The sequence below is a fragment of the Phalangium opilio genome, unplaced genomic scaffold, assembly GCF_054372755.1.
Source record: "Phalangium opilio isolate 3A_F unplaced genomic scaffold, DU_Popi_V2 ptg000079l_1, whole genome shotgun sequence".
In the NCBI taxonomy this organism is placed as follows: Eukaryota; Metazoa; Arthropoda; class Arachnida; order Opiliones; family Phalangiidae; genus Phalangium; species Phalangium opilio.
Genome location: NW_028324187.1, coordinates 6,064,434 through 6,090,499, shown reverse-complemented (window position 1 = coordinate 6,090,499; position 26,066 = coordinate 6,064,434). Strand labels below are relative to the sequence as shown.

At 38.2% G+C, this 26,066-nt stretch overlaps 6 protein-coding genes across 9 annotated transcripts in view; 4 read left to right on the top strand and 2 right to left on the bottom strand.

The window, feature by feature from the left end:
* LOC149654448 (uncharacterized) overlaps positions 1 to 2,758 on the top strand; it is a 35,315-nt gene extending 32,557 nt beyond the window's left edge. The window contains exons 9-10 of the mRNA XM_089845991.1: positions 1,371 to 1,496; positions 2,173 to 2,758. Coding sequence (XP_089702117.1) covers positions 1,371 to 1,496; positions 2,173 to 2,526 — 480 coding nt within the window. The 3' untranslated portion in view covers positions 2,527 to 2,758. The remainder of the gene's footprint in view (positions 1 to 1,370; positions 1,497 to 2,172) is intronic.
* A 601-nt stretch (positions 2,759 to 3,359) lies between these two features.
* On the bottom strand, positions 3,360 to 7,469 carry LOC149654447 (HHIP-like protein 1). The gene is made up of 10 exons (XM_089845994.1): positions 7,180 to 7,469; positions 6,835 to 7,059; positions 5,293 to 5,444; positions 5,045 to 5,226; positions 4,896 to 4,973; positions 4,729 to 4,821; positions 4,402 to 4,552; positions 3,896 to 4,026; positions 3,745 to 3,831; positions 3,360 to 3,598 (listed from the first exon to the last, which is right to left on the bottom strand). Exons 1-10 carry the CDS (start codon positions 7,354 to 7,356, stop codon positions 3,489 to 3,491), a joined length of 1,386 nt encoding a protein of 461 aa, XP_089702120.1. The 5' UTR covers positions 7,357 to 7,469; the 3' UTR covers positions 3,360 to 3,488.
* A 671-nt stretch (positions 7,470 to 8,140) lies between these two features.
* LOC149654446 (uncharacterized) lies at positions 8,141 to 14,773 on the top strand. Of its 2 annotated transcripts, none has more exons than XM_089845987.1 (11): positions 8,141 to 8,298; positions 8,542 to 9,522; positions 9,590 to 10,026; positions 10,089 to 10,289; positions 10,349 to 11,126; positions 11,189 to 11,364; positions 11,433 to 11,734; positions 11,797 to 12,092; positions 12,159 to 12,346; positions 12,410 to 12,616; positions 12,680 to 14,773. In XM_089845987.1, exons 2-11 carry the CDS (start codon positions 9,168 to 9,170, stop codon positions 12,827 to 12,829), a joined length of 3,090 nt encoding a protein of 1,029 aa, XP_089702113.1. In that variant the 5' UTR covers positions 8,141 to 8,298; positions 8,542 to 9,167; the 3' UTR covers positions 12,830 to 14,773. The 2 variants fall into 2 exon arrangements, with proteins under 2 accessions (XP_089702113.1, XP_089702112.1); XM_089845986.1 differs by having other exon boundaries at positions 12,147 to 12,346.
* Positions 14,774 to 16,014: 1,241 nt separating this feature from the next.
* On the bottom strand, positions 16,015 to 20,573 carry LOC149654445 (pre-mRNA-splicing factor 38B-like). Of its 3 annotated transcripts, none has more exons than XM_089845997.1 (9): positions 20,432 to 20,573; positions 19,661 to 19,783; positions 18,857 to 18,913; positions 18,559 to 18,627; positions 18,160 to 18,234; positions 17,801 to 17,952; positions 16,901 to 17,245; positions 16,580 to 16,729; positions 16,015 to 16,502 (listed from the first exon to the last, which is right to left on the bottom strand). In XM_089845997.1, exons 2-9 carry the CDS (start codon positions 19,778 to 19,780, stop codon positions 16,373 to 16,375), a joined length of 1,098 nt encoding a protein of 365 aa, XP_089702123.1. In that variant the 5' UTR covers positions 19,781 to 19,783; positions 20,432 to 20,573; the 3' UTR covers positions 16,015 to 16,372. The 3 variants fall into 3 exon arrangements, with proteins under 3 accessions (XP_089702123.1, XP_089702122.1, XP_089702124.1); XM_089845996.1 differs by having other exon boundaries at positions 16,580 to 16,732; positions 20,432 to 20,570; XM_089845998.1 differs by lacking the exon at positions 18,160 to 18,234 and having other exon boundaries at positions 16,580 to 16,732; positions 20,432 to 20,569.
* A 14-nt stretch (positions 20,574 to 20,587) lies between these two features.
* Positions 20,588 to 21,703, top strand: LOC149654444 (putative peptidyl-prolyl cis-trans isomerase dodo). Its single transcript, XM_089846006.1, has 5 exons — positions 20,588 to 20,735; positions 20,820 to 20,903; positions 20,958 to 21,167; positions 21,233 to 21,343; positions 21,408 to 21,703. The coding sequence occupies exons 2-5, from the start codon at positions 20,846 to 20,848 to the stop codon at positions 21,515 to 21,517; spliced, it is 489 nt and encodes a 162-aa protein (XP_089702132.1). The 5' UTR covers positions 20,588 to 20,735; positions 20,820 to 20,845; the 3' UTR covers positions 21,518 to 21,703.
* Positions 21,704 to 23,162: 1,459 nt separating this feature from the next.
* LOC149654443 (FMRFamide receptor-like) lies at positions 23,163 to 24,813 on the top strand. Its single transcript, XM_089845203.1, has one exon. The coding sequence runs from the start codon at positions 23,553 to 23,555 to the stop codon at positions 24,720 to 24,722; it is 1,170 nt and encodes a 389-aa protein (XP_089701329.1). The 5' UTR covers positions 23,163 to 23,552; the 3' UTR covers positions 24,723 to 24,813.
* The last annotated feature ends 1,253 nt before the right edge of the window (positions 24,814 to 26,066 follow it).

Here is a 26,066-nt window from a genome sequence, read left to right as displayed (position 1 = left end):
AGCAATGAAGAATTATTTTCGTTATAAACTCAGTAAAACACTGAAGACGGAAGGAATCCTACTACAATAGTATGGGTTTTTCCCCTCCATGAAAATTAAACATAATCGAATTAAATAAGTTTTTAGTGTATAATAGTTGACCTTCCGTTATGGATACAATAATTATTTAACAATGAGTATGAGAGCCTTCAGAATCCGTATTATAAATAAACAAAATCCTGTTAACTTGGGTTTTCCCCAAAAATTCGTTTGAAAAAAATTACGCATTGAATGTTTTTACAAGTCGCCCACTTATTTAAAATAAAAAATAAAAAACTAGAAATAGGACAATATCGAAAAAGAGAAAAAAGAATATATTGAAGTAGTAAACGTTTGAAATATTTTGGGTTCGAGATGAGTGTGGGTTCCAACGATTTATTTGCTTTAAATATATTTGATTAATATTAAAAAAAAATATCTCAACTTAAATATTTAAAATTACCATAAGTTCATAAGATATGTTCATTCCATAAGTTTGTCACTGGTTACAAACTGGAGCTTGTCACGAATGAAGTGACGTAGGTCATAGATTCGAGGTAAAGCGACGCCTGGTGACTGGGGCGCTGTCAAAGGGGGCTTAGTAATGCAGACTAAATAGGAGCTAGATGGAAGTCCTGCAAAATTAATTAACCGAGTGTAGGACTTCAATTCTCGCTTGTCGTTCACTCGAACTAGTTATCTCGAGCTGTACGTAAGTCTCTAGCATTACGAAGTATAGATAGTGCCATACTTATGCAACATATCTTATAAACTTATGATATAATTTATAATTTATAGAAATGTGATAAATTCAAAAAATAAGGTTATAGGTCAGTAATGATACCCTAAAAGTTTGTAAACTCTTTGCAATTTTCTTTTTTCTATTTCTAATTAACTATGGGTTGTTTTTTCAAATTTCTAGGGAAAATCCTTTTAGTCTTAAGTATTTTATTGGAGCGCGAAAGTTTCCCAAAAGTGTTTTTTATCTTTAATTTCGCCCTAAGCGTTCAGTTCAATTCCTTTTGCAAAAATCCTTGACTCTACTCAAGGTTGTTTTATCTATCTAGGCATACAGTTGATTTTATTTAACATTATGTACGCCGGGGTTAAGTAGTTAAAAGATGTACTTGTTTTTTTGAAAAAGCCCGCGAGCCTAGGACAAGCCGGGCGGGTTTTTCCGAGCGTGATAAACATACAAATTTTTGTCTTGTCTTTTATTAACTTATAGACATCATTCATTACCTTACAAAATTTACCTAAAATTATTTATTTTAATTAAAATAATACTGACATATTAGTTTCGTGTTTAACATTTATTAAATTTTCGTATCCTTTAACTTTTAAAATTGCAGTTTTACGCGGCAACTATCTTTGCAACGAGCGAAGGCAACACGTGCGTGGTGCAATTTACCGAGTATGGGAACTACGAGGAAGTTTTAATTGATGACGTTTTCGTCGCTGGTGGCAACAGAGAACAGGTAAAAAATTTGTTTTTGCTTAAAACCGGTCAAAATAGTTGGGGCAGTAGATGCTAGGTGTCTTAACCCAACCTCAAAAGACTCTTAAGTTCAAAATTGTTGTCCGTTGTGACTCAAAGTTCAAAATTGTTGTCCATTGTGACACTAAAGTTCAAAACTGTTGTCCGTTGTGACTCTAAAGTTCAAAACTGTTGTCCTTTGTGACTCTAAAGTTCAAAACTGTTGTCCGTTGTGACTCTAAAGTTCAAAACTGTTGTCCGTTGTGACTCTAAAGTTCAAAACTGTTGTCCGTTGTGACACTAAAGTTCAAAATTGTTGTCCGTTGTGACTCTAAAGTTCAAAACTGTTGTCCGTTGTGACTCTAAAGTTCAAAATTGTTGTCCGTTGTGACTCTAAGTTCAAAATTGTTGTCCGTTGTGACTCAAAGTTCAAAATTGTTGTCCGTTGTGACTCAAAGTTCAAAATTGTTGTCCGTTGTGACTCAAAGTTCAAAATTGTGGTCCGTTGTGACTCTAAGTTCAAAATTGTGGTCCGTTGTGACTCTAAGTTCAAAATTGTTATCCGTTGTGACTCTAAGTTCAAAATTGTTGTCCAATGTGACTCTAAAGCTCAAAATTGTTGTCCAATGTGACTTTAAAGCTCAAAATTGTTGTCCATTATCTTTCATCCAATAAAGAGAGAGACTCCAAGACGTGGCGGCGGTCAAGGAAGTCAAGGCTCTCAGGCTTCAAATTCAACCAATCACCATCAAGATGCGTCGTATAATGCTCACTCAAATTACGGTGGTGGTGGCGGTCAAAATGTTCATAGACAATCTCAAGGTCATCGGGGAGGTGACTGGAACGAGTACAACTCGACCGATCGACGTTCCGGTGGTGCTAGAGGAGGCGGAGGTGATTATTACCAACAGAGAACGAGATCGTCCGATCAGGACAATCGTGGCCCCGGTAATAATAATTCAGGTAATAAGAGACGTACTTACAAACCTAGTATACCATTTTACCAACCCCCTAGACAACGCGAGCAATAATTTTTCAAATATGGTTAAGAATTTAAAGGAACTGTCTGTCGGTAATATAATGCATTTCATTTTTAAGGCAGTTAAACTAATTAATTTTAATAATATTTAATTAGTCAAGTAGCTTAAAATTTTTGAAGAGTTGTTACGGTTAATTTTTTGGTTTGGATAATTTTTTTTTTTTCAAATTTGCAATTTATACTAATATCAATTAACAATAAAATGCGCTAAAATTTCTTGAGAATTTATGGTGATAAGTTTTATTAATGGTTTCAGCGTAAGTTGGGTCCCATTAAGGGTCTTTTGGCAATTATGGGATTAGTCAGATTTCAGGACTTGTTTAGGATATGAGGCTTACTTTGGAGGTGACCTAAGGCAGGGTTCATACAAACCGGGAAAACCTGGAAAAATCAGGGAAATAAATAGTTGACTAAAACCTAAGGGAAATTTCAAATTTTTAGTAAAATTCAGGGAAATTTGCATTAAACAGGGGCCGAGTAATTAAGCAAAATGTTCATAAACATACCCTCCATAGGATTAACATAACACTATACTTTGGAGGCTCGCAACTATGGTAATATTAGAGATACCGGGATGTCCTTTGATTATGTAATAGCCCTATTTGCCCCCCCCTTTCTTCGTTAACATTTGCTCCATAGGATACTCCAAATATGGGGAAAATTCAGGGAAGTATATGGGCGAAAAACCTGGAATTTGTTTTCCAAAAGTAGTATGAACCCTGTAAGGGGTCGCGGGGTTACGTCACAAATGTTGAAGTACCACGTGAAATTGAACATTACAATCCAAGTTTTATAAATTCCGAATTGAAATAAGAATTCGCACAATTATATTTTTTTAGCAAAAGCCAAGTTTTAATTTTGTCCAGCCATTTATATATGTATTAAAAAAACTAAGTATAAAATACATTAAGTCGAAGTTACGAGTAACATTGTCATAAGGAACTTAAAATTCCGTTAAAAATTGCGCGACTTAACATTAGACAAAAAGAAAATGTTGAGTAAAATTACTCCGATGGTGACCATAGTTTCGGAATTACTGACCGCCATACCAGTAGCAGAATTACCTGCAATTAAAAAAACACCAATTAATAATAACACTTAGTATTACGCTCCCATTATCACGGAATTGTGACAAAATCAGTGGTAGTAGTAGTAGAAGGAAACTACTAGGTTAATAGTATGATAATACTATTAACTATACTCTGCTTACACATATACTCTGGTTGTATTTTGAAGACGGCTCCACCAGTTAAGGTCTTGTCACCGCTAATTTTGTACTTGAGAGCCAAAATTTCCCCTGGAAACAAATTGATTTAGCCCATGCTATTTTAGTCTCATCGCGAACGTCTTATCCTACTTACCTTGTGGATCCTCAGCGAAACTGATCAGAAAATTTCTTGTCGGCTCCATTTGGTCTTTATTCTTATAAACAATTGTAATATTACCAGGCGACCACATACCGTAATTATCCTCTTTCAAATAATGCATCGAACTGAAAACGATGACGTATCAGATTTCAATAACGTGTGTAAGATATGGCACAAGGGAATAATGAACTACAAGGGACTAACTATAATGAATTTTCTATAACGTTAAACTGAGATACCATATGCTAAAAGAAAACACCTACTCTCCTCCTATTACCCCTATCCAAACCTAACTAAGCCTGCCATTGGTTAGAAGACTGACCCCTCCCCCTCTCTTTAAGCCTAGCCAGACCTAACCTAAGCCTATCACTATCACACTAAGAGTACACGGAGGGTCAGGTAAAAGTAGTCTTATCGACAATGATACACAGTAACGTAGGAGGAAGTTATACCCTTGGATTTCAGTTATTACCTTGTGGAAACGGTCAAAGACAACTTACTCGTAAATATAGTCCCCGTATATGTATATATCCTTTAGCGAAGTAATTAGGGAACCCTTGTAAACCGTTCCACCAATCAAAGCCTGCATTATCTCGTGCTTATGGGTATAAATTGGAAATATATTGAAGACCGGAATATCCCCGCGACGTTCTGAAATTTATTGATTATAATTAGGCTCCCTTCTCTTCTTGGGTGACCTCTGACCCCACGTGTCGGTTGCCTAACAAGCATATGAATATCGTATCCCTCTAGTATCATAAACCAAACCAACCGCTATTGGCTGTCAATTAAGACAAGAGGTCCCGCGAGATGTCTGTCCTACTCACTTAATGCCTGACATTCGTCTAAATTGACGCAAGGAGTATTGGGAAGGTCCATCCAACCGTATATTCCACCATTTTCGACAATGTCAACTTCGTCTAAATTATTGATTTAGATATGTCTCGTTAAGCCTAAAAGTTACTGTCCCTCTTGGTCAGACAATTAGGCCTACCAGTGTTTCGGCGACCTCCTCCTACATCACCGCATATGATTCGAAAATTTGGATGCACCAATTCGGAATCACCGATAACTGAAATGAAATTAATACTTGAAGAGTTGTTTCGTTTTTGTGGCCACGGTTCGAATAAGTTCTATACTAACTTTGAGACGTTTTAAGATCCACGTGACATCTCCATGGATTCCTGAATCCAGACGCGAATATCTCCTTCCTAGTATCATTGTCTTGGTCCAAGTAATAGGGATTCGAGTATGGGATACTGTAAGCTTTATTATCCATGGAGTTACTAACGTTAATACGTAAAAGTTTCCCCAAAAGCGACGACCTAATTAAAATTAACGTAGTTAATTTAATTTAAAATGTTGGAAGTAATTTAGGCTTTGTTATATACTTCTTATATCTATGGACATCAATTTCTATATGACTTCCGGCACCAACTGCTATATAAAGTAAGGAGTCCGGTCCGAAGAATATATGACCACCATTCTTGCTTCTTCCCGGTTGATTTATTTCGATCACAGTCTTCTCGCTGTCTTTGTCCACCTTGTACAATAAGACACTAACTTACTACGTTATTATTTACTTATGATTATCGCCTTAAAATGACAATTTGAAGGACACGAGTCTAGGGACTCACGGGGAGAAGACTGTCTTTGTCCACCTTGTACGATAAGACACTAACTTACTACGTTATTATTTACTTATGATTATCGCCTTAAAATGACAATTTGAAGGACACGATCGAGTCTAGGGACTCACAGGGTGCGGTTAACATTAATTTAACATAAGAGAAGCCCTCTTACAAGTACTTTCACGCAAAGGGGTTGGTCAGAAACGAACGCTATTTTTAAATTAACGTCTCTTGGTGGGAAAATAATAACCAACGATGAAAATTGTTATCGACCCGCGCGCTAAGTAATAATTTGTTTAACACTTTTTTCTGATAACGGTATTTGCTCGTGGAAGTGTTTTAAGTTACAAAAATAGGTCTAACGTTTACCGTTAAGTGACATCTACACTTAAGAGATTCTAGAGTACTTAGGATTTACATGGACTTCACTAACTTCAGGGGATAGGTAAGTAGGCAGGTAATTCAGTTTACAAGTAAACTTTTTAAAGTGTTTGAAGAAAGCTTTCAGAGTAAAATGCTTGTGTTTGTATATATTGTTGAAAGAGGGATGGGGAGGGCACGGGGGGATGGTAGCTTGTCCCTAAATGGACAGCGTCGGACCGTTACCATGGGGAAGCCAACTTGGTCGGTTTACCCTTCAAAGTGGAGTTTAAACAACTTTGACAGCTAACATGTATTTTGCCTTTGCAAATTCCAAAGTCCAAATTTTCCCCAACCAAATGATTCTCTTCTTCTCATCCGTTTTTCTTATTTTTTGGTAAGCCCATTTTCAGTGACGTAAATTACCAATCAAAATCTAATTACAGAGTCCCTATTTGCGTCACGAAATAATCCAATAATCAGCGAAAATTAAATTTTTTAGTCTCTTTATCGAAAATTTAACATAACTTTTGCAGATTCAAAGCAATATTAAATTAAACTGTTATTATACGAGAAGTTTTTTCTTTCTTTTTTGGAATCTTATCTTATGGTTCTTGAATTTGAATTGAATGAATAAATAAATACTTAAGCATAGTGTTGTTAATTTCCCGGAAAAATTTCCGCGATACGGAAAATTTTCCGCAAAACATGGAATTGGCTTTCAATCACTGAATCTTGTAAATCTCTTACCAAGGCTAAAAAACAGTTTTAAGTTTTAGGCCTACTGTTTCTCAGTCCCTTCTACGGAATTCACTAGGTCTACGACCCCCCCTCCCCTCCCTCGCTTTTACTGTGATTTTAAATGGACCTGACCTCAAAAGTAGTAACCCGAGTGGTATAAGTGAAAATACCAAAAATGTTCCGACTTGCAACCCTACTTACGTAGATATCATCCTCATGGTATGTCGCCACGAATTTCGATATCGCTAAGATATGGTCCATTTTACTGTCCTTGGGAGCGACTTTGCTGTAACTAACGTATATTTCCGGGACATCTTTCCGGATGGTGAAGCCCAACAGACCCCGTTCTTCCCTTGGGTCGGTACTGGTAAGAACTTGGTCGGTCAAATCTAGTATGGTCCGGGATGTCTGGTTAAGTAGGTCCAACTGAAAACCAACCGTTTTAGTGTTTCTTTAATTATTTCACGCATTACATTGCAATTTGCACCGATCATGGGAAAATACTAGATTTTATATGATAATGCAAGGAAGTTAATGGTAAGTTACCTGTTTGATGTATCCTTCTCTCTCTGCAAGGATAAGTGTCCCTTTGGTAGTGTACTCGGCGTTGACCGGGTGGTTTAACCCGTGAAACACTTCGTCTAAACATAAGTTAATGTCCGGTAAACAGTTAAAAGTCACCGCGAGTGAAGCGAAACTGATTAAAAACAACGAAAGCTTCATGTTGGTCGAATGTTGTGACAAGTCGCGCTGCAAGAACCACGCACTGTCACTCAGAGACGGAACTAACTTAAGTTTCAAATGTCCCTTCCGAAGAAAACTAAGTATACGCGGTCCCAGACTCTTTCCCTTCATTGATTGTCAGGTAGGGTCACGTGTTATTTTCTAAGCCAATCGAACGACGAGAGACGGAGTTTTCTATAATCTTGTCTCTATCTTTTTTACCCCCCCCCTTTTAAGTTAAAACTATTATATATACGTATTTATGCCTAAAAAATAATTTTCAAGCCTAATTGCCATATTGAAGTTAAATTACATTACACAACAGCGTCTCATTAAAGAATATTCCATTTTAATTTTTAGTGCAAATAAAAGAAGAAAAAATACATTCTTTGCTCATGACACTAATCTATTTACTGCTGTTGTTCAACCGCTCTTAACAAACAGTACATATTTCTTAATTACCAAAAAAATTTATTATTGTAGTGTCAAGTGCACTTGAACAAAACTAATAAATTACACCTGTGGCCACCGTAATTTAGAAATGATAAGCTTAAACCATAAGTTAATTATAACTGTAAGTATGACAGTAAAGGCACTGGTCAACCAAGTGGTCGTCTGCAATTTAATTTTGGTGACTCAGGTGAATAGTGCTAAAACTAAGAGCTTTGAATGAATTGAGTGGTCAAATGGTCGCCAGAATCGCTATCATTCCAAATATTTAATTTTAAAGTAGGTAATTCTGTTAATTTTTGTACTTCCTTATTTCCAAGCCTGAGTATCGTGGTGACGTAAATCGCGCAAATCCATAGCCCAAGCCGCCTAGCTCATCATCTAGTAGGCTATGATAAGCCGCGTCTCTGTCTCTTAGTAATGGCAGACATTTTGATCGATGCAAAAATTTAACCTTACGTATTTGGAAGGATATTAACACAATTAATCAAGGTAATTAACTTTATTTTGTAGCCCGTTTATCACTTTTACGATTATACAACTTAACATTTTAAAAATAAATGCTCGAAGACTTAAGGGAAAGGGTTTTAAATGATTATTTTGTTAAGCCTTGGCTTGTTTTCATAAGTTTATGAACTCATAGTGTTCTAATGTCTATGGATGAACTAAATATTGGGTTTTGCATGTGTATGACCCGGGTTATTGTTTAAAATTGCCATTTATAACCAATTTCAGAGTTTTTCCTCAGTTGATAATGAAGCTGTTCTGAAGGGAACAAAAGTCAACGGTAACAATTATCCTCACAATGTTGGTTTTTTCAACCCGTTTTGGTGAACTTCCTACGTGGGGTGAAAACGAACACTCTAAATCGAAACGGGCTTGGACCATCTATCTTGATATTTCAGCATAGCCGCCGGGGTGGTTACGGTTTTTATAAAAAAAAAAAAAGACAGTCTTATAAACCGAAAACTTGTTATTTCTTCCTAAAATACTACATAAACAATCATTGCATGCTATTACATGTACTGTGTAAAAACATTGTGTTTGCTCTGTGCTGGCCCCATTTTCATCTTAAAGATGTAACGCGAAAAATTTGCTGCAGTACTCAGCGTCGATAGAACATTTTAGTTCTTGGAGATTATAGGTGCATCCTGAGTGGTGCTTTACCAGGAGAATAATTTCTCCTTTTCGGAGAGGAAAACATAGAACCCTTTTCTTAAAAAAAAGATATTCCCCCCCACATTACAGCTTAGTATATATAGCCTGATTATCGTTTACCAACAAGATTGGAATTAATTTTTGTTTTAAAGAATTTTTTCTCATTCTAATATTTTAAATTAAAATACACTGAAAAAAACCCTATGCCAGTTCAAACGCCCCAGTGGACAGAGTTTCTGTCCTGCCCTATTTGTTATAATGAATTTGAAACAACCGTTCGTCGTCCCATAAGTTTGGGTTGTGGCCATACAGTTTGTCGGCACTGTTTATTCAAATTACAAAGAAAGCAATGCCCATTTGATCAAACTCCCATTCACACTGACGCCGGTTTTTTGCCCGAAAATACCGCCCTCCTGCAATTAGTCAATGGAGGCTATGTTCCTGATAGCAGTTCAGCCACCCCGCTAGTCGGAGTTCCTAAAGAAGCACTCAAGCAATATAAAATTGCCACAAAATGTATCGAGGAGTTAGCTTTGTTTCTCAAACCGAGTGGAAATGGTTAGTAATGAGGTTTCAGGGGTTAGCAAAAAGCCTTCGCTATCTAACTGCGTGTTTATTGTGAAAGGTCCCACTGGTGGAAGCGGGAACATCAGCCAAAGCAACCTAAATTGCATATCTTTAAGCCGACCCATGCAGAGAAAATTAGTTACCTTGATAAATTGTCAATTGGTTGAGGAAGAAGGCAGACTACGGGCTTTACGCGCTACTAGATCTCTGGGCGAACGTTCGGTCACCGAATTAATATTGCAACATCAAAATGCGCAACAACTTTCGGCCAATTTATGGGCCGCAGTCCGAGCTCGTGGATGTCAGTTTTTAGGTCCCGCTATGCAGGAAGAGGTTTTGAAACTCGTACTACTCGCTTTGGAAGACGGGTCCGCCCTTTCTAGAAAGGTTCTCGTCATGTACGTTGTACAAAGATTGGCCCCTCATTTTCCTCAAGCTTCTAAAACTAGCATCGGACACGTAGTCCAATTACTTTATCGGGCTTCTTGCTTCAAGGCAAGCGTTAAGATCTTCAAACGAAATCGGATTCGAAAATTAAACTTAGTTTCATCGCGTAGGTTTCTAAGAGAGACGGAGATTCTTCTTTAATGCAATTGAAGGAAGAGTTTCGTACTTACGAAGCTCTTCGCAGAGAACACGACGCCCAAATTGTTCAAATAGCTACCGAAGCTGGTCTAAGAATTGCCCCTGAACAATGGTCCTCGTTACTTTACGGCGATACTTCTCATAAGTCACACATGCAATCTATTATTGATAAGGTATACGCGGCCGTAGATGCCCGTTATAAATATAGCCTTACCTAAATACATTTTTTCAGCTTCAAACCCCCCAATCTTTCGCGCAAAGCGTCCAAGAACTGGTAATAGCGCTCCAAAGAACCGGGGATCCCGGTAATTTGTCCATACTTCGTCCCCATCTGGAGCTTTTAGCAGCCATAGACCCTAGTCCCGATGTCCCTGTTCCACCAACATGGCTGGAAGTTTCGCAATCGACGGAAGCGGCCAAAGCCGTCGTCAGAGGCTTAGTGGAATTCATCCACAACTTTGGCAATAGAAAACTGCACGAAGATAAACAGATCTTGAACGTCAAATATAAGACCAACTTATGCCGAGATTTGGCGCAAAGGTTGAGTTGTCCTCGAGGAGCTAATTGCACTTTCGCGCATTCCCAAGAAGAGATGGAAAAATATCGGGCTAAAACTAAGAGAGTCTTACCAAGATCTGGCAATGCCAGCGGATCGAGTCCTGGTGGAGATACTTCCCCAGGACAAAGAGAGAAGTCACCGTCGAGTAATGGCTCGGGGACTGGTGCTGAAAGGTTTTCGGCAGCCAGATTATCCTCGGATGATGAAGGGCCCACTGGTAAAGAAGGGTCACCCAACATTAACTCCAGTGGAATGGCAACGCATTATATACTTGATGATCAAGGTGGTAAAAACGCTTCCTATTGCCAGGCCATCGGGGAGAGCGCTGTCTCTGCAAATGGAATTCACCACCACCATCATCATCACTACCATCATACCAAAAACCCTTTTATTGATCACACTTTGAATCCCGACAGTCCACCATTTCAACCGGTAGCTTTGGCATCGCCTTGTACGTGTCCAATATATTATAGTCTTGGCAGGAAATTGGGACTTAGAAAATTCACTCTTTAGGTCGTCCGTTGCTTGGTGTCATTTCCGGTACTGTTCCCACTGCAACCCGAAGAATGGCACCCAAATTAGCGCTAGGAGCTTCGTTATCGTGTAACAATGTCGAAAGTCGAACCGTGGGGAATTATAAACACGCCAGTGTTAGTCGGAAACATTCTGAAGGTCAAACACCGTCAAAAGTCAGTACTACTACTTCTTCGTCGTAGAACTTGACCATCAAGAGCTGAGGGTTATGTTTATATTGTAGGTAACGTTACAATCAGCCTCTTTACACACACTTCACCAAAGGAAACGCAGGCTTTTAGCTCAACTAGAACGTTTACAAGAAAATCATTTACCAGTGACCATGAGTGGAGGTTTAGCTCAAAGTCATCAGAGTTCGACAAATATGTCTGAGGAGATGAGAATGACCAACTCGGAATCGTTGTATTCGCCATGGACCACTTCCGATTTATTTAATTGCGTTTCAAACTCTAGCTCGGAGGTCAATTCCACCAAAGATTTGGAAAGTGGAGAAGATGGCGAGACTGGTACTGAAGATGAGAACAAGTAAGTCGCGTTCTCCTTTTTTTTTGTTGAGGAGAATTCAAGACTAGTCGTTTTGGATTCAGATCCAAAGAAATGGCTATGAAAGGCAAGAAGAAAGGCGGTCGGTTTACACCATCAGAGATTGACGAATTTATTCCGTTTGACCCGCCTTTGGTCTCAAAATACGGACCAATTTCGCGATCAGCCGCGCGTCTGGCCTATTTAAGGGGATGTCCCGCTCCCATTCAAGTTAATGCCATATCCCAAATGGGGGGACATATCACCAACCCCACTTCTGTCGTTCGTCATCCGTTGTCCTCGACATCGGCCACTCCTTCCATGTTTTTGGGAGCGACTCCTACCAACACACCCGCTCAAAGTGAGTCGGCGGAAAACATGAGACACGAAACTCATTGGGGAAAATTAAAATTAGTTTATTTGGAAGATTACGCTGTTCCTGTTGCGTTGATACCCACTGCAGTTGGCGCCGAACAGATCCTAACAGTCATGGATCAACCGCAAGTTGTTTTACCCATCGCCATGCCCTTAAAGAAACCATTACCAGATTATCCATCTGAAATTAAAATGGATGTTGAAGATTTCGTTTGCAATGAAGTCAATTCTCAGTGCCAAGTAAGTTATAGTCGTTAGTTAGTTCACGATCGGGGACATGTGTGTTCAATCGATGTTCTTCAGCTTGTGTCTGGTGTTGAGGAACTCTCTTTGCAAGAAGAAATATGGCAGATTGAAAGAACGATACAACACAGAGAGTTTTTGATAAACAAGGAAGCCGCGGCCGTTGCTGCCAGTCAATTGGATGTTGTTTTATCGAAAGAAGTCAGACCCGTACCAACTTCAGTTGGACCTTGGCAGTTGCATCAATTAGAAGTTAATCACGAAGACGTAAGCCTAGCTTAACTTCCTTGGAGAACCGCCGCGAGTTTCGTAACGTTAAATTTGTGACAGATGCTGAACAAGGAACTAGGTGATCTTGAGGATAGTCAAGCTTGGTTGAAAGATTTTGACCAATTTGATGACGAAGTTGATGATGAAACTGAATTGAATGAAAGAGGAGCCGGTATCAAGGAAGATTTCAAATCAACGGTGGAAGCATAACACTGATGAATTAAAAGTACACGTTTGTAGACTCCATGGAGATTACTAATGATGGTAATTCTTAAAAGTAAGCGCACCATTTTTATTATAATCATATCTTAATGAATGGGGAATGCGACGAGCGTTTACTCGCGGTAATGTAGATTTTAATACGATGAATATGGCTACGAGTATAAGTTCATAAGGTAAGTTCTATAAGTTTGTCACTGGTTACTGAGAGCTTGTCACGAAGTGATGTAGGTAGGGTCACGTAGGTGAAACGTCATAGATTCTCGTAAAGCGACGCCTGATGAGCAGACTTAGAAATAGCACACGTCCACTGGTCCAAAACCAGTTTATTAATTGCTTGGACTAGTTTTTTAATTTAAAAAGTGGGGGTTACTGGTCCTCGGGACCAGTTTATTAATTGCAAATTTATAGGAGAACAAAGGCTGGGACCACTCCGGAGACCAGTTTATTATTTAGGACACTAGAGGGGTCACTGGTCCCAAGGACTAGTTTAAAAAATATCCTTATTTCTAAGTCTGCTGATGAGGCGCTTTCAAAGGCTTAGTACAGACTTAATAGAAAGATGGAGTGCAAAACCGAGTGTAGTCAATAGGGACTTGGCAATTCGGGCTTAACTCCGCCCCCAGCGCCATTATGGTATGTTTTTTAGCACTAGTGGAAGGTAGCGTGAAGTTGCATGACGTAGTACTGCCAAGTCCCGATACTAGCTCGTTGTAGGTACAAACTGGGTAGGTTCTACTTCCAGAAACCTGCCTACTTCGTCCCTAGCATAAGCGGAAGTCAACTGCAGAAGTTTGGCGTGCGCCCCTTCCCCCCCCTTTACCGCACTTAACGCGCCCCCCCCCCCCAACAAGCGTGGCAAAGAACGATGCTCTACGGAAGCTCCTACCTTCCGATCCTTCTCTTTATTATCTATGATTACGAAGTATAGGAGGTGTCATACTTATGGAACATATCTTATAAACTTATGCTACAAGTATATCAATAGCTTTTGTTGTTTGCAACCCCCTGATCCTAATAGCGCGTCGTAAAATTAAATTTAATTAGTATGGGAGGAATTAATGGTGGTTAATTAAATGTATGGATATGGTAAAGGGTTTTTTAACTTTTAAATTGGCTATAGGGACTTTAATTCCCTTAATTGTGAAGATTAATTTTATATAGTTAATTTTTGAGCATGACTTAGTTAATTTGGATTTCACTCTGAACGAACACATTTTTTTTTTTTTTTTGAGTAATTGTGAAATCGTTAAATTTTAATTACAATTAAAATTAACGAAAATTATATTTTAACTACAATTAAAATACTTAATTACATTAACTGGTAATATTTACCAATCATAAAATCTTTATAATCGAATAAAGATATATGATTAAAATCACTCTGACTCAGAAGGGAACTTAATTAATTAATTAATTAATTTTGTTAATTAAATTAAACTGGTTCATGTTTTAATGCACCAGTTTTAATTTTATATTTTTTTAGTTTAGAGTGAAATCCATTTAAAACTTTTTCTAAGAGAAATTGATTGCGGGTTTTTATTTTGCGTAAAATATAATATACTTGCACCTTGAAGGGGTAATAATGTTTTTACCGCAAAAAAGGTCAAAAGGTCAAATTTAGGAATATATTTGATTAAATGGTTGTTTTTAACGACCGGAAAATATAGTCATTGTGGTTTCTAAGAAATTTGTAGCACACAATGTAACGTAACGTAACAGAAGAATATTTAAAGATAATAATTAATAACATAGAACGCGGTTTTTTTTTTGTTAATTTTTAAATAACGCTCGGCATATGTCCATTTTCAAAAAACGCTACTACTGATTTTATTTTCCATTTAACGGAAAAAAAAAATAATTATATAAACATAATATTGTAATCGGATAAGATTAAAATATTTGTTTCCTTCGTAAAATAAGAGAAACATAAAATTTGTCTTGTTTTGTCTTTGATTGAAGAAGGAATAATCAGGGTTCATACAAACCTGGAAAACCGGAAAAATCAGGGAAATAAATAGTTGACAAAAACCTCAGGGAAATTTCGAATTTTTAGTAAAATTCAGGGAAATTTGCGTCAAATAGGGGCCGAAGTAATTAAGCAAAATGTTCATAAACATCCCCTCCATAGGATTAACATTACACCCAAATTTGGAGGCTTATAACTCTGGTTATATTAGAGATACGGGGATGTCCTTTGAGTATGTTATAGTCCAATTTGTCCCCCATCCAACCATACTAAAAACTTAGGGCTACGACAAACAGGGGCCGAGTAATTAAGCAAAATGTTCATAAACATAGCCCCCTCCATAGGATTAACATTACACTATACTTTGGAGGCTCATAACTCTGGCTCTACTAGAGATACGGGGATGTCCCTTGAGTATGTTGTAGTCCTATTTGCCCCCCATCCAACCATACTAAAAATTTAGGGCTACGACAAACAGGGGCCGAGTAATTAAGCAAAATGTTCAAAAACACAGCCCCCTCCATAGGATTAACATTACACTATACTTTGGAGGCTTATAACTCTGGTTCTACTAGAGATACGGGGATGTCCCTTGAGTATGTTGTAGTCCTATTTGCCCCCCATCCAACCATACTAAAAATTTAGGGCTACGACAAACAGGGGCCGAGTAATTAAGCAAAATGTTCAAAAACACAGCCCCCTCCATAGGATTAACATTACACTATACTTTGGAGGCTTATAACTCTGGTTCTACTAGAGATACGGGGATGTCCCTTGAGTATGTTGTAGTCCTATTTGCCCCCCATCCAACCATACTAAAAATTTAGGGCTACGACAAACAGGGGCCGAGTAATTAAGCAAAATGTTCAAAAACATAGCCCCGTCCATAGGATTACCATTACACTACACTCTGGAGGCTCATAACTCTGGTTATAATAGAGATATGGCATGTCCTTTGATTATGTAATAGTCATATTCCCCCCCCCCCCATCTCCTTCGTTAACATTTGCTCCATAGGATACTCGATCCGTATACGGGAAAAACCTGGAAAATTCAGGGAAGTATATGAGGAAAAACGTCCCATAAATCTCAGGGAAATTTGTTTTCCAAAAGTTGTATGAACCCTGCATAAGGAATTTGTCGACAGAGTCATTCAAGTGACTGTTTACCGAACCGAACATTGAAGAAATAAGGAAAAACTCAGTAGTCTTTTTAATTTCAAACAACATTTTATTTCCTACAATAGAAATATAATTTTTTTATTTTGTGTGGAAACGTTCAGTTATCATCGTTCTTTCAAACTCAAAAAAAAAAAAATAGTAGAAGAGAAATTCAAATTTTGTTTTAAATGATGATTGAAACACGAATGCGGTAATTAGAGGAGGAGGGAAACAACGAAACAATGAAACAAACAAACAAACGTGTTTTGTTTTAAAAGAAGCTAACTACAAATGTTTCCGTTTAATACGCAACATTTTTCATTAGGGCACTTTTGTTTTTAATCTTTCATTCCATTCCATTCCGTCAATCCGCGTTGTAATCTTTTTGTAAGTAATAATAACAACTCAATGATGTGATCTATGATGATGGCGACTTGGAGAATGTCTTCGAGATCGATGAGAATGGTGTCTATCATGGTGACGATCGCGATCATGATGATGGCGTCTATCTCGACTTCCACTACGGTCTCGTTCACTGGGGAACCGTTCCGTTTAAAATTAGTAGTGGTAGGCCCTAAGGAATTGGAAGGGGGGTTAACAGTCACTCCTTACCTGTTACTCTTGGTCCTGCTTCGACTACGATGATGACGATGGTGTCTGCTATGAGATGGACTTCTAGAACGACGATGGCGTTCCCTGGAATCTCTTCTATCTACCCGTTCACCACTACGATGTCTCAATGGTTCTTCTTGATCTCTAGACCTTCTAAGCATTAATAATAATTCAAATTTTATTCCAATATAGAATTTTGTTTTGTTTTGTTCTTCAGAACTATATATATATATAGATGTTTTTCGTTGGCGCTTTAGAATTTCCTAACCCCCTGTTTGCGGGCTAGTTTTTTTGTCTAAAGGCACTATACCTGAAACGTACCTCGACGAGGCGCTACCCGTCCACGGTGCCTCCTCCCTTTTCCTGTAATCAACCTCAGTTGTCGTTTCTTCCTCATTTTCCTCGTAAGCTTCCTCTTGTTCTTCCAACGCTTGACCAGATTTTGTTAAAGGTTGTAACGTGGACAGTTTTCTCTCGAGGTCTTTTTGGATCGGTACTGGAATTCTGGGGAATAGTGTTGAGAACCATTCTAATTTGCTCAACAAATGGCGCAAAATTTCACCAATGGACATGACTTGACCGCCACCCGCTTTAACATCCATTTCTTCTTCATCATCAAGATAGGGTTCAAACCATTCCCATAAATCAGCGGGTGGCTGAGTATATCTTTTAAAGAATTGGTAAGTAAAAGGGACGCGATTATGAAAATACTCGGCAGTCATTTTGGGGGTTACAATCACGGAGCTGTATTGTAGAAGGAGTAGAGACTCGTAGCTTCCCCTCTACTAAAAAAAGCTAGACAAATTTGTCCATAAAAAGGGGGTATGAATTTTGACCCTCCCTCCAAACCTAGGCGAGCCAACGTAAACAATAAAGATGGCCGCGAGCTACGAACGTTCAGGAGGGTTAAGCCTCGGTCTTTTATGTATCGAGTCCGAGTGACGGGAGTTTCTCAAGCGTTTGCAAATCTTATTTAAATTTTTACTATTATTTCTATTTATATTAACTATAATATGGAAAATATTCAAAGAATTAATTAAGCCGGGAAAGAAGAAAACGACGCCTTCTTTAAAACACGTGACGTCAGAGATTGTTTACATTGGCTCGGTATGCGCGAAAATTGTGCGCGGAGCACTAGTACGCTTATGTCTAGGCCCCCCCAGAGGCCTAGTCTCTACTCCTTCTACAATACACATCCGTGTTACAATTTTGAATCTTTACCTAATGTACATGAAACCTAATCCTCTAATATATGGCGAATCACGATGGGTTAAAAGCCCAATTAGTTGTTTCCTAGTTAATTTCAACGTGAATAATTTGTACAAAATGCAAAAAGCTGTTGAGACAATTCCTCCAGCGCCAACTCCGCGAACCTTAAATAGATTTAACGATAACTAACATTAAAATCAATACCAACTAAACATCGCCTTACAAACTTAATTCAACGCTTTTTGTTAACTGTAACTTTATTTTTTGGGGGGTTTGGCCCTATTTATTTCCTACCACTGCCAGGAATGAGGAATGAGGAATCTCAGATTTTTTTTATAGTTTAATGTGTTTTTTGCCTACGATTGGCCTACTTTACATGATGGCCAGTCTAGATTGAGGATAGCGAGCCTCGAACATTTTGGAAAGTCTCTCCACACACACAAAACCTGTTAAAAAATACATTTTCCCCCGTTTTATTATTTAAATTTTTTCGACAGGATAACTAAAAAGCCGGCTAACAATAAAACCAAAATATGCAGTTTTGTACCAGCATATTTCGTGGCTCGAGAAACCAAAGATTGAACAAGCGAGAGTGAGAGAGAGAGAGGTGCGTTTTTTTATGTCATGTTGTTGGCCTTTCCTTGGAAAAGAATTTTAAAAACAAATTATAGATGATTCTTCAAATAATCAACTTCCTTTCAATGGACCTTTTTGATGAAAGGAAGGTGACTACAAACTACGTTAAAGATAAATATAAAAACTTAACATACACCACCACACATTCCAGTTTGACCTGATGTTTTACGGCTACCTTTTTCCCAAGGCTCCAAGTGACTCACCTAAGACATACGCACAGATGATTATATAGTCACTTAAGCAGGACCGGATTAGCCCCCCCCCCTCGGGCGCAAGGCTTCTTGGGGGCGCATTGAGTTAAACTATTCCCTCTCAGCAACATTTGCTGTTCCTTCTTCCTTCCTGGCTTAAGGGGGCGCATATTGTCCCCCCCCCGGGGTGCAAAATTGCTTAATCCGGCCCTGGTCACTTTAGGGGTTAGTTGTGTCTTACATTGTAATATATTTCATCAACGACTTCGTGATACGTCTTGAGCTGGTACAAATTGACCTGGAAAAACTTTTTTACTTTAGCTAACCCATTTTCAATAGTGTTTTTTTCACTAGAAATCGTTTATAGAGTGGTACTGAGAGGGGAGGAGCTACAAGTTCGTGACATCAATATTGGTATAGTCTAAATTGTATGGCCTAAGCTGAGGATTTCCAATATGGTCGCCAAAAAGAAGGTAAGAGATAGGAGGGTGTGACGTCACCAGAGAGTTCGTGGTAGCAGACTATTTAGGGTTAATTATACGAAAATTAAATTATAATCATGCCGCGGAAAACTATTCAAATCAAACATAACCCGCCCTTAGCCAAACCTGAACCTTAACTAGTTTAGGCGTATTAATTATAATAAATCTTTACATAATAGAGCTAGCTATCTCAGAAGCCTTAGTGTGACGTCACCCATGTTATTTGCCCATAGAACCAAAGCGGTACCAAACATGGCCGCTCACTACCAAGGTTAAAGGGGCTCACCAGCGCTGTTGGGGGGAGAGCGCCCTTATTTGAGGGGGAAAACACCCAGCTCTTTGGCCATAAGGAATGGCGCCATGGGCGGGTAAGCAATATGCTAACCAACAGTTTGACCCCCCCCCCTTCACCCCAACAGCTCCGGCCAGCCCCTTTAAGGCCATGACGTTTTACCTAGGCACTGACATCACAACTGAGATAGCTCTATTAAGCCTAAATGAACGATTTCTAGTGAAAAACTGTATTTTAAAGGCGCTAGCTGAAGTAAAGTTTAGCCATTGACCTTAAAGTAATGTGATGATAAAATGTTCGTGAGAATTAAATTATTCAGGTTCATAGTCTTCTCGCTACCCCATAAAGGAAGAACATTGTTCTTCTTTTCACTAGTTCCTCCTGGTCCCATTTCCTTTAAAATCAAACTCAAATAAATTAATTATTAATTACTCAAAACAGCAGCAGGACTGTAAATAAGAAAAAATCTTATAGGATTTATATATACAGTGCAGGGCCAGAAATAAGCACAGGACATTGGTCATTGTAATTGGTCAACAAAATTTTAGTCAAACGGGGGGGGGGAAGGGGGGTCACTAGACACATGTCCTATAAGAAATATTTCCTATTGGAGCCCGTGGAATCTTTCCCACTTGGCTCTTTTCTCCTAATAAAAAAAAATATTTCGTATTTCCAGCCCTGGTGCAATGACCACCGCTTGGACATTGTCCACCGGAGGTGAATGAAAAAATATTATTGCAAAAATAGCGTCGCATCTTGATAGTCAAACTTAGCAAACATTTATTGGTCAAAATGTCCAGTGAGCCCCTTAGTTTTTAAAAATATTATGGGACATTTTAAAATTATATTGGACATTGTCCAGTGTCTGCTGTGCTTATTTCCGGCCCTGATCAGCAGAAGCCCACTCGCGTTAAGCCTTGGCAAGGGACAATAACAAAAAGTAGGCTTAGGTAAACCAATACTTTTCTGAATCTCCCAAAGAAACTAGGAAAGCAAACCTACTATTTTCAAATTACCGTTTTACTATGCAAAGTTTACTTACGTTTTAAGTATTTAGATTAAAAATAATTTTTTTTAAATAATTTTGCTCCTTGAAAAAAGGTTCAAACGACGGATGGAATGAACGCCAAAGACGCCTTGTTTTTGTTTACTGGATACTGCTCGATGACGTAATCATTATTTGATTGGAGGATAATCCGCCCGAATCAACCAATCAAGCTTACAACCGGTTGGCTGTTTATACGTTCGGCAGCGATATCGATTTTAAGCTGCATCTGTTTAAAAATTATTAAAGAAATGAAATAATCGCCTATATAGCAAAAATTTCGACGAATTTAGATCAATTTGTAAGTAATTATTCATATTTTATTGGTAAATTTAAAATTCAAAAAGCTGAAAGTAATCATTAAAACAAAAAATAACTTTCAAAGCCAAGGCTTAGTCAATATTACTGAAGATGTCTGACGAGGAAGCCCTACCTCAAGGATGGGAGCAACGTTTAAGCCGTTCAACTGGTTAGATTAACGATTAAAAACTTAATTATCAAAGTTAATTTACGCTTCTTTTAGGACAAACTTATTATCTTAACTTATACACGAAAGACAGTCAATGGGAGAGGCCTACAAAGCCAGCAGAAAAAGAATCATCGGGTGGAGTTGATAAAGACCAAGTTCGTTGTAGTCACTTGCTTGTGAAGCATAAAAATTCCAGACGACCTTCCTCCTGGAGAGAGGAGGTCATAACCAGAACGGAAGAAGAAGCGATGACCCTTTTAAAAGGTTTCTTTGTTAGATATGATCAAATGAATCGTGTTATATATAACACGGCTAAATGGTTGTTTCAGAATATAGGGAAGAAATCTCTTCGGAAAAATCCACTTTTGCAGATATGGCTTCAAAATACAGTGACTGCAGTTCTGCTAGAAAGGGAGGTGACTTGGGCGTCTTTGGCAGAGGTTAGTTTGAATTTTACTGTCTTTAAGAACTACAATAAAATATTATATTTAAAACTATTTAAAGGTGCTATGCAAAAACCCTTTGAAGAAGCTTCCTTTGCTCTCAATGTTGGAGAATTAAGTCAGCCAATAAAAACTGATTCTGGATGTCACATTATCCTAAGAACAGCGTAAAAGTTTAACCCAAACTCCCACAAATTCAAGAAAGAAATTTAATGAATTAATTTTGTTTTTCTTAATTTTTTATTGTACCATCCTAATAATGTCTGTTACAAATAATTAGAAACCTCAGCCTTGTCTGATTTGGTGTTTCTTTAATCATGTTTCCGTTAATAAAATTCCTTAGAAATATTACAAAGATTTCTTGTTGTTGTGAATCAATTCATTTGTGAATGGACCCTGGCAGTTGACTTTGCTTTATAATTTCCCCTTTGGATCCTATAGTCTTTTAGTGACGTCAGAAACGGGTAAGGTGGACCACGTGGTCCTGTGGGGAGGGGCGGGCATAGGGTTAGCAGCTCATCCAAATGAGAAATTTTTAAATTGGGAATACTATTTTATTTGGGATATTAATTAAATGAAAAATTTAGCAAAATTAAAATATCGAAATCTAAAATTGGTTGATTTCCGGTTCGTTTGGTCCATGGCCAACTTGGAATAATTTTTTTGGCGGGAAGCTAAGTAGGCCATGGTAGGTCAAAGATCCTTCATTTCAAATCGCTGGTTGTCATGCTGCCCTTCTCCACATCGCTCAACAATAATTAATTCTATAATCAATTGGTAAGCCTAATTATGTTTATTATCTGCCTAGTTTTGTTCGAATCGCTATTAAAGTTTAGTCTAGAATAAGTATTAACGTTAAGGGCTTTTCCTTTGTGAACGTACGGTAAACACTTGATCCTAGATTCCCCGCTCTTTGATTAAGCCTTGGGTTAGAACCTGTTGTAGAAGCCGCTCATTCGAAGGTTTTATGCCTAATAACTATTGCATTTATTTTTTTTTTCAATTCTAAACGGAAGTTAGGCCTAAAATAGGCTTAAGAGCTTACAATATCACATAGCGGGAGTTAACAATGGTTGCCATCGTGGTTATCATAATTATAATAGTGACAGGTAATTTGCATAAATTTTACCCCGCTACGAATCTTTGTCGGAATAAGTAAATACGGTACACGTCAATGTTGTCCGAACGGAGTTAATGAATAGGGATGGATTAAGTTGCAATGGAGATAATGAAATTTTGATTGAAATGGCGTCTCCTCCGGTTTTGATGTTATTGTTCCCTATAAAGAGATAGTATCGGGTGCCATTACTCCGAAGTCCGAATGAGTGACGCGGTAAAATTAGAAACAATATTATTAGGCCTGCAACTTGAGCCTTTACTCAAAAGAGCATTAAACTGTCAGGTTCCTTCGGGACCTAATTACTAGAGAATTATCTTGAACAAAAGTTAAGAATATTCCGAATATATTACAGGTAGTTTTTGCCAGATAAACCAGAGCGCTTGCATGGGGAAGAAATGGTTATCGATTTATGCAAATGTTATTAATACACTAGTTCAAAGAAAAATGGATCTTCGCGTACAAAAAAAAATGGGGGAGTTAATTTTCCTAATTTACATATTCGCCTGCGTTATAACTTTGTCCTTTGTTCGTTAAGTACATGTAACTCAACGACTGCCATTAAGCTTTATTAATTGATTGATTCCGTCATCATTTTAATTATTTAAAAAAATATTACCCCATAATTATAATATCGAATACCTAAAGTTAAACTTATTAAAACTTTTTTGATTACAATTTAAATATTTTACTCCGGTTTCTAAATATATACTTTTCCAATCCCCCCAAATTAAACCAAACCCGAGGGGCTACACACAAACTCGAGAGTTCAGGAAATTGGAATCCGTGGAATATTAATGTAGTGCGATGATTTTAAGCGAGTTTTTGGTAGTGTCTATTCCCTTGAGGGAAGCAAACCGTAGTAATTTCCCGAAACTGAATCTGTATACACAAAGATATCCTATGACTTTTCAAAGAAACTAGGGCGCATGCCCAAGCTATCAAAGCGCGCCAGGCAGAAAATCCCGCGATGTTTAGATAGATACTCGGAGAGAAAGTGTCCCTGGATATGTCCCGTTAGATTGCCTCGGAGACCCCAACAACCACCAGTTGGATTGAAGCGTTAGTCGCGATGCTCGTTGCTGCATAATGGAAAACGTAACCAACTCAGAAATACTGAGCTTATCCGTAAACTACTCGCAAAGTACTCAAAGAACAGTACTTGAGCAGGATTTAAGGGATGATAATGACGCGTTACAAGTACTCGTATCTGGTTTTATGCTGACAAGTTTCTCCTTGATCGGAATAGTCGGTAACGCGGTTTCATTAACGGTTATGTCACGTCCAAGTATGCGTTCATCTGTCAATTGTGTCCTTCAAGCGTTAGCCGCTTTCGACTTGGGTGTTTTAGCTTCGGCGATTTTGATGTTAGGGTTGCGAAGTTTGAGTAAATCCATTAAATTCTTCAGTTTTTACTCGTGGTACTTGTACCCGAGGATCTTACCGGTGGTGTACCCGTTAGGATTAATTTTTCAAACTGGTTCAATTTGGTCGACTGTTGCCGTGACGGTGGAACGGTTCGTGGCCGTGTGCTATCCTTTAAAAGCCCGATCTTTATGTACGCATCGCAACGCGAAGTTTTACAACGCGTTAGTACTTGTATTGTCAATCGTTTACAATTTACCGCGTTTCTTCGAGGCCAATCAGGTTTACGTCATCGATGGTATCACGAACGAAACCGTTTTAACCATACAACCTACCGAGTTTCGAAAGAACAAGGTATACATTGAAGTGTATTACATCTGGTTGTACTTATTCTTCATATATTTTATACCCTTCGTAATTCTGGCGTTTTTAAACGTGGCCATTTGGAAAACTGTCCGTAAAGCCAATCACGATCGCCGGACATTGTCACGTCATCAAAGGCGCGAAATGTCCATGGCTGCCATGTTACTCAGTGTCGTGGCCGTCTTCTTTTTATGTAACGCCTTAGGGTTGGTCGTTAATATCTTAGAGTATTGCAACGTCACCATCGAGATACTTATACCATTCTCCAATTTTTTAGTCGTCATAAATTCCTCGATTAACTTTGTAATTTATTGCATTTTCGGACGACGTTTTAAACGATTGTTTATGGAAACGTTATTGTGTCGTACTTGTTACCGAATTAATAGAAATGATACCACTAATGACTCTCTGACCTTGTCAACACACGGCGTTCCTCGCGGTAGAACTGCCAGTACAAGTAGAACTCATCTTTACAACGATAAAGACACGAATACCGTGCTGGCCAAAAAACGGAAATCACAGTTATTTTGAGCTTAGAACCAGATTATGGTTAACCTTAATTTTGATGGTACTACCAACCTATTACGTTTGCAAATGTTTTGCTAACAGAACTATACTACTCTAAAATAACAATGGTTCCTATACTAAGAAAATAATACAAAGGACAATTTAATCGATAACTGATGTTATTTTAATTTTTTGCGGTTTGGTAAACCTTTCTTTTAAAAGCGTGTAAGAACCGAGTTACTCCCTATGCAAGGGACAATTAAATCTTAATTAACCACGTGCAAGGTCGTTCTTACAAAAGAATTGCGCCAATACACTTAAGGTAACAGTTCAAAATCTCTTCCGGTATAAAGAAAGACTTTAATACCAAAATCTTAAAAGGTTTTGGTGAAGAAACACGAAAGCTTTTGAGTGCTTGTAAAAGGATTTTATTGGCCTGTAAATAAAAGCACGTTCCATTGTGTGTGGTGCGTTTATGTCATAGATATATATCAAAATATAAGGGGCTTTTCTTTAGAGGGATGACGTTGTGTTCTACCAAGACCTCGGTCACTCGGTGTTCCTTCGGATTCCGATGGATAAATCTATAATTTTGAATAGGTATAGTTATAACAGGGATAGATTTAATTTTAGAAGTAGGAATGGAGTCTAACGGTTAGTATTTACTTCAGTTATTCCGACTCATAGACCAGTATAGAGCCCCTCCCTCCAACTCGTAACGAAAAGTTTAAATTATCTTATTGGCTGACTTAAACTACGTTTTGATGACGTTGCTGACGGGGACGGCGAAAAATTGTGTCGTTATTCCTTTTTACCTCTGTCGCTATGACGCCCCGCCTCTTCTTTCATACCCCTCCGTCCCGTGGAAGGGGGTCCGGGACTTTGACGCGCACCCACATTACTCTGTTCTCCATTCCTACTTTAAAAATTAAATCTATCCCTGGTTATAATAAATTGAACTGGGTAGGGTTCTATTATTTCTAGGAAATATCCTATATATTGATCTGTCATATCTTCTTAAAGTTTTATTAAGTTAGTCCTAGACTCAAATATTCTCTTCAAGAATAATATTGTGTACTTAAGGAATTAAGCCCTGCCTTTTAGTTGAACTAGAAAGTTTTAAAACTTTCATATTATAGAAAAATTGATCGTTTGAAAGGTTAATAGTTTTACGTTGTTTAATATTTCGGTAAGAACAGGGATAGATTTAATTTTAGAAGTAGGAATGGAGAACAGAGTAATCTGGGCGCGCGTCAAAGTCCCGGACCCCCTTCCACGGGACGGAGGGGGGGGGGTATGAAAGAAGAGGCGGGGGATCATAGCGACAGAGGGAAAAAGGAATTTCGTATTTTTCGCCGTCCACGTCAG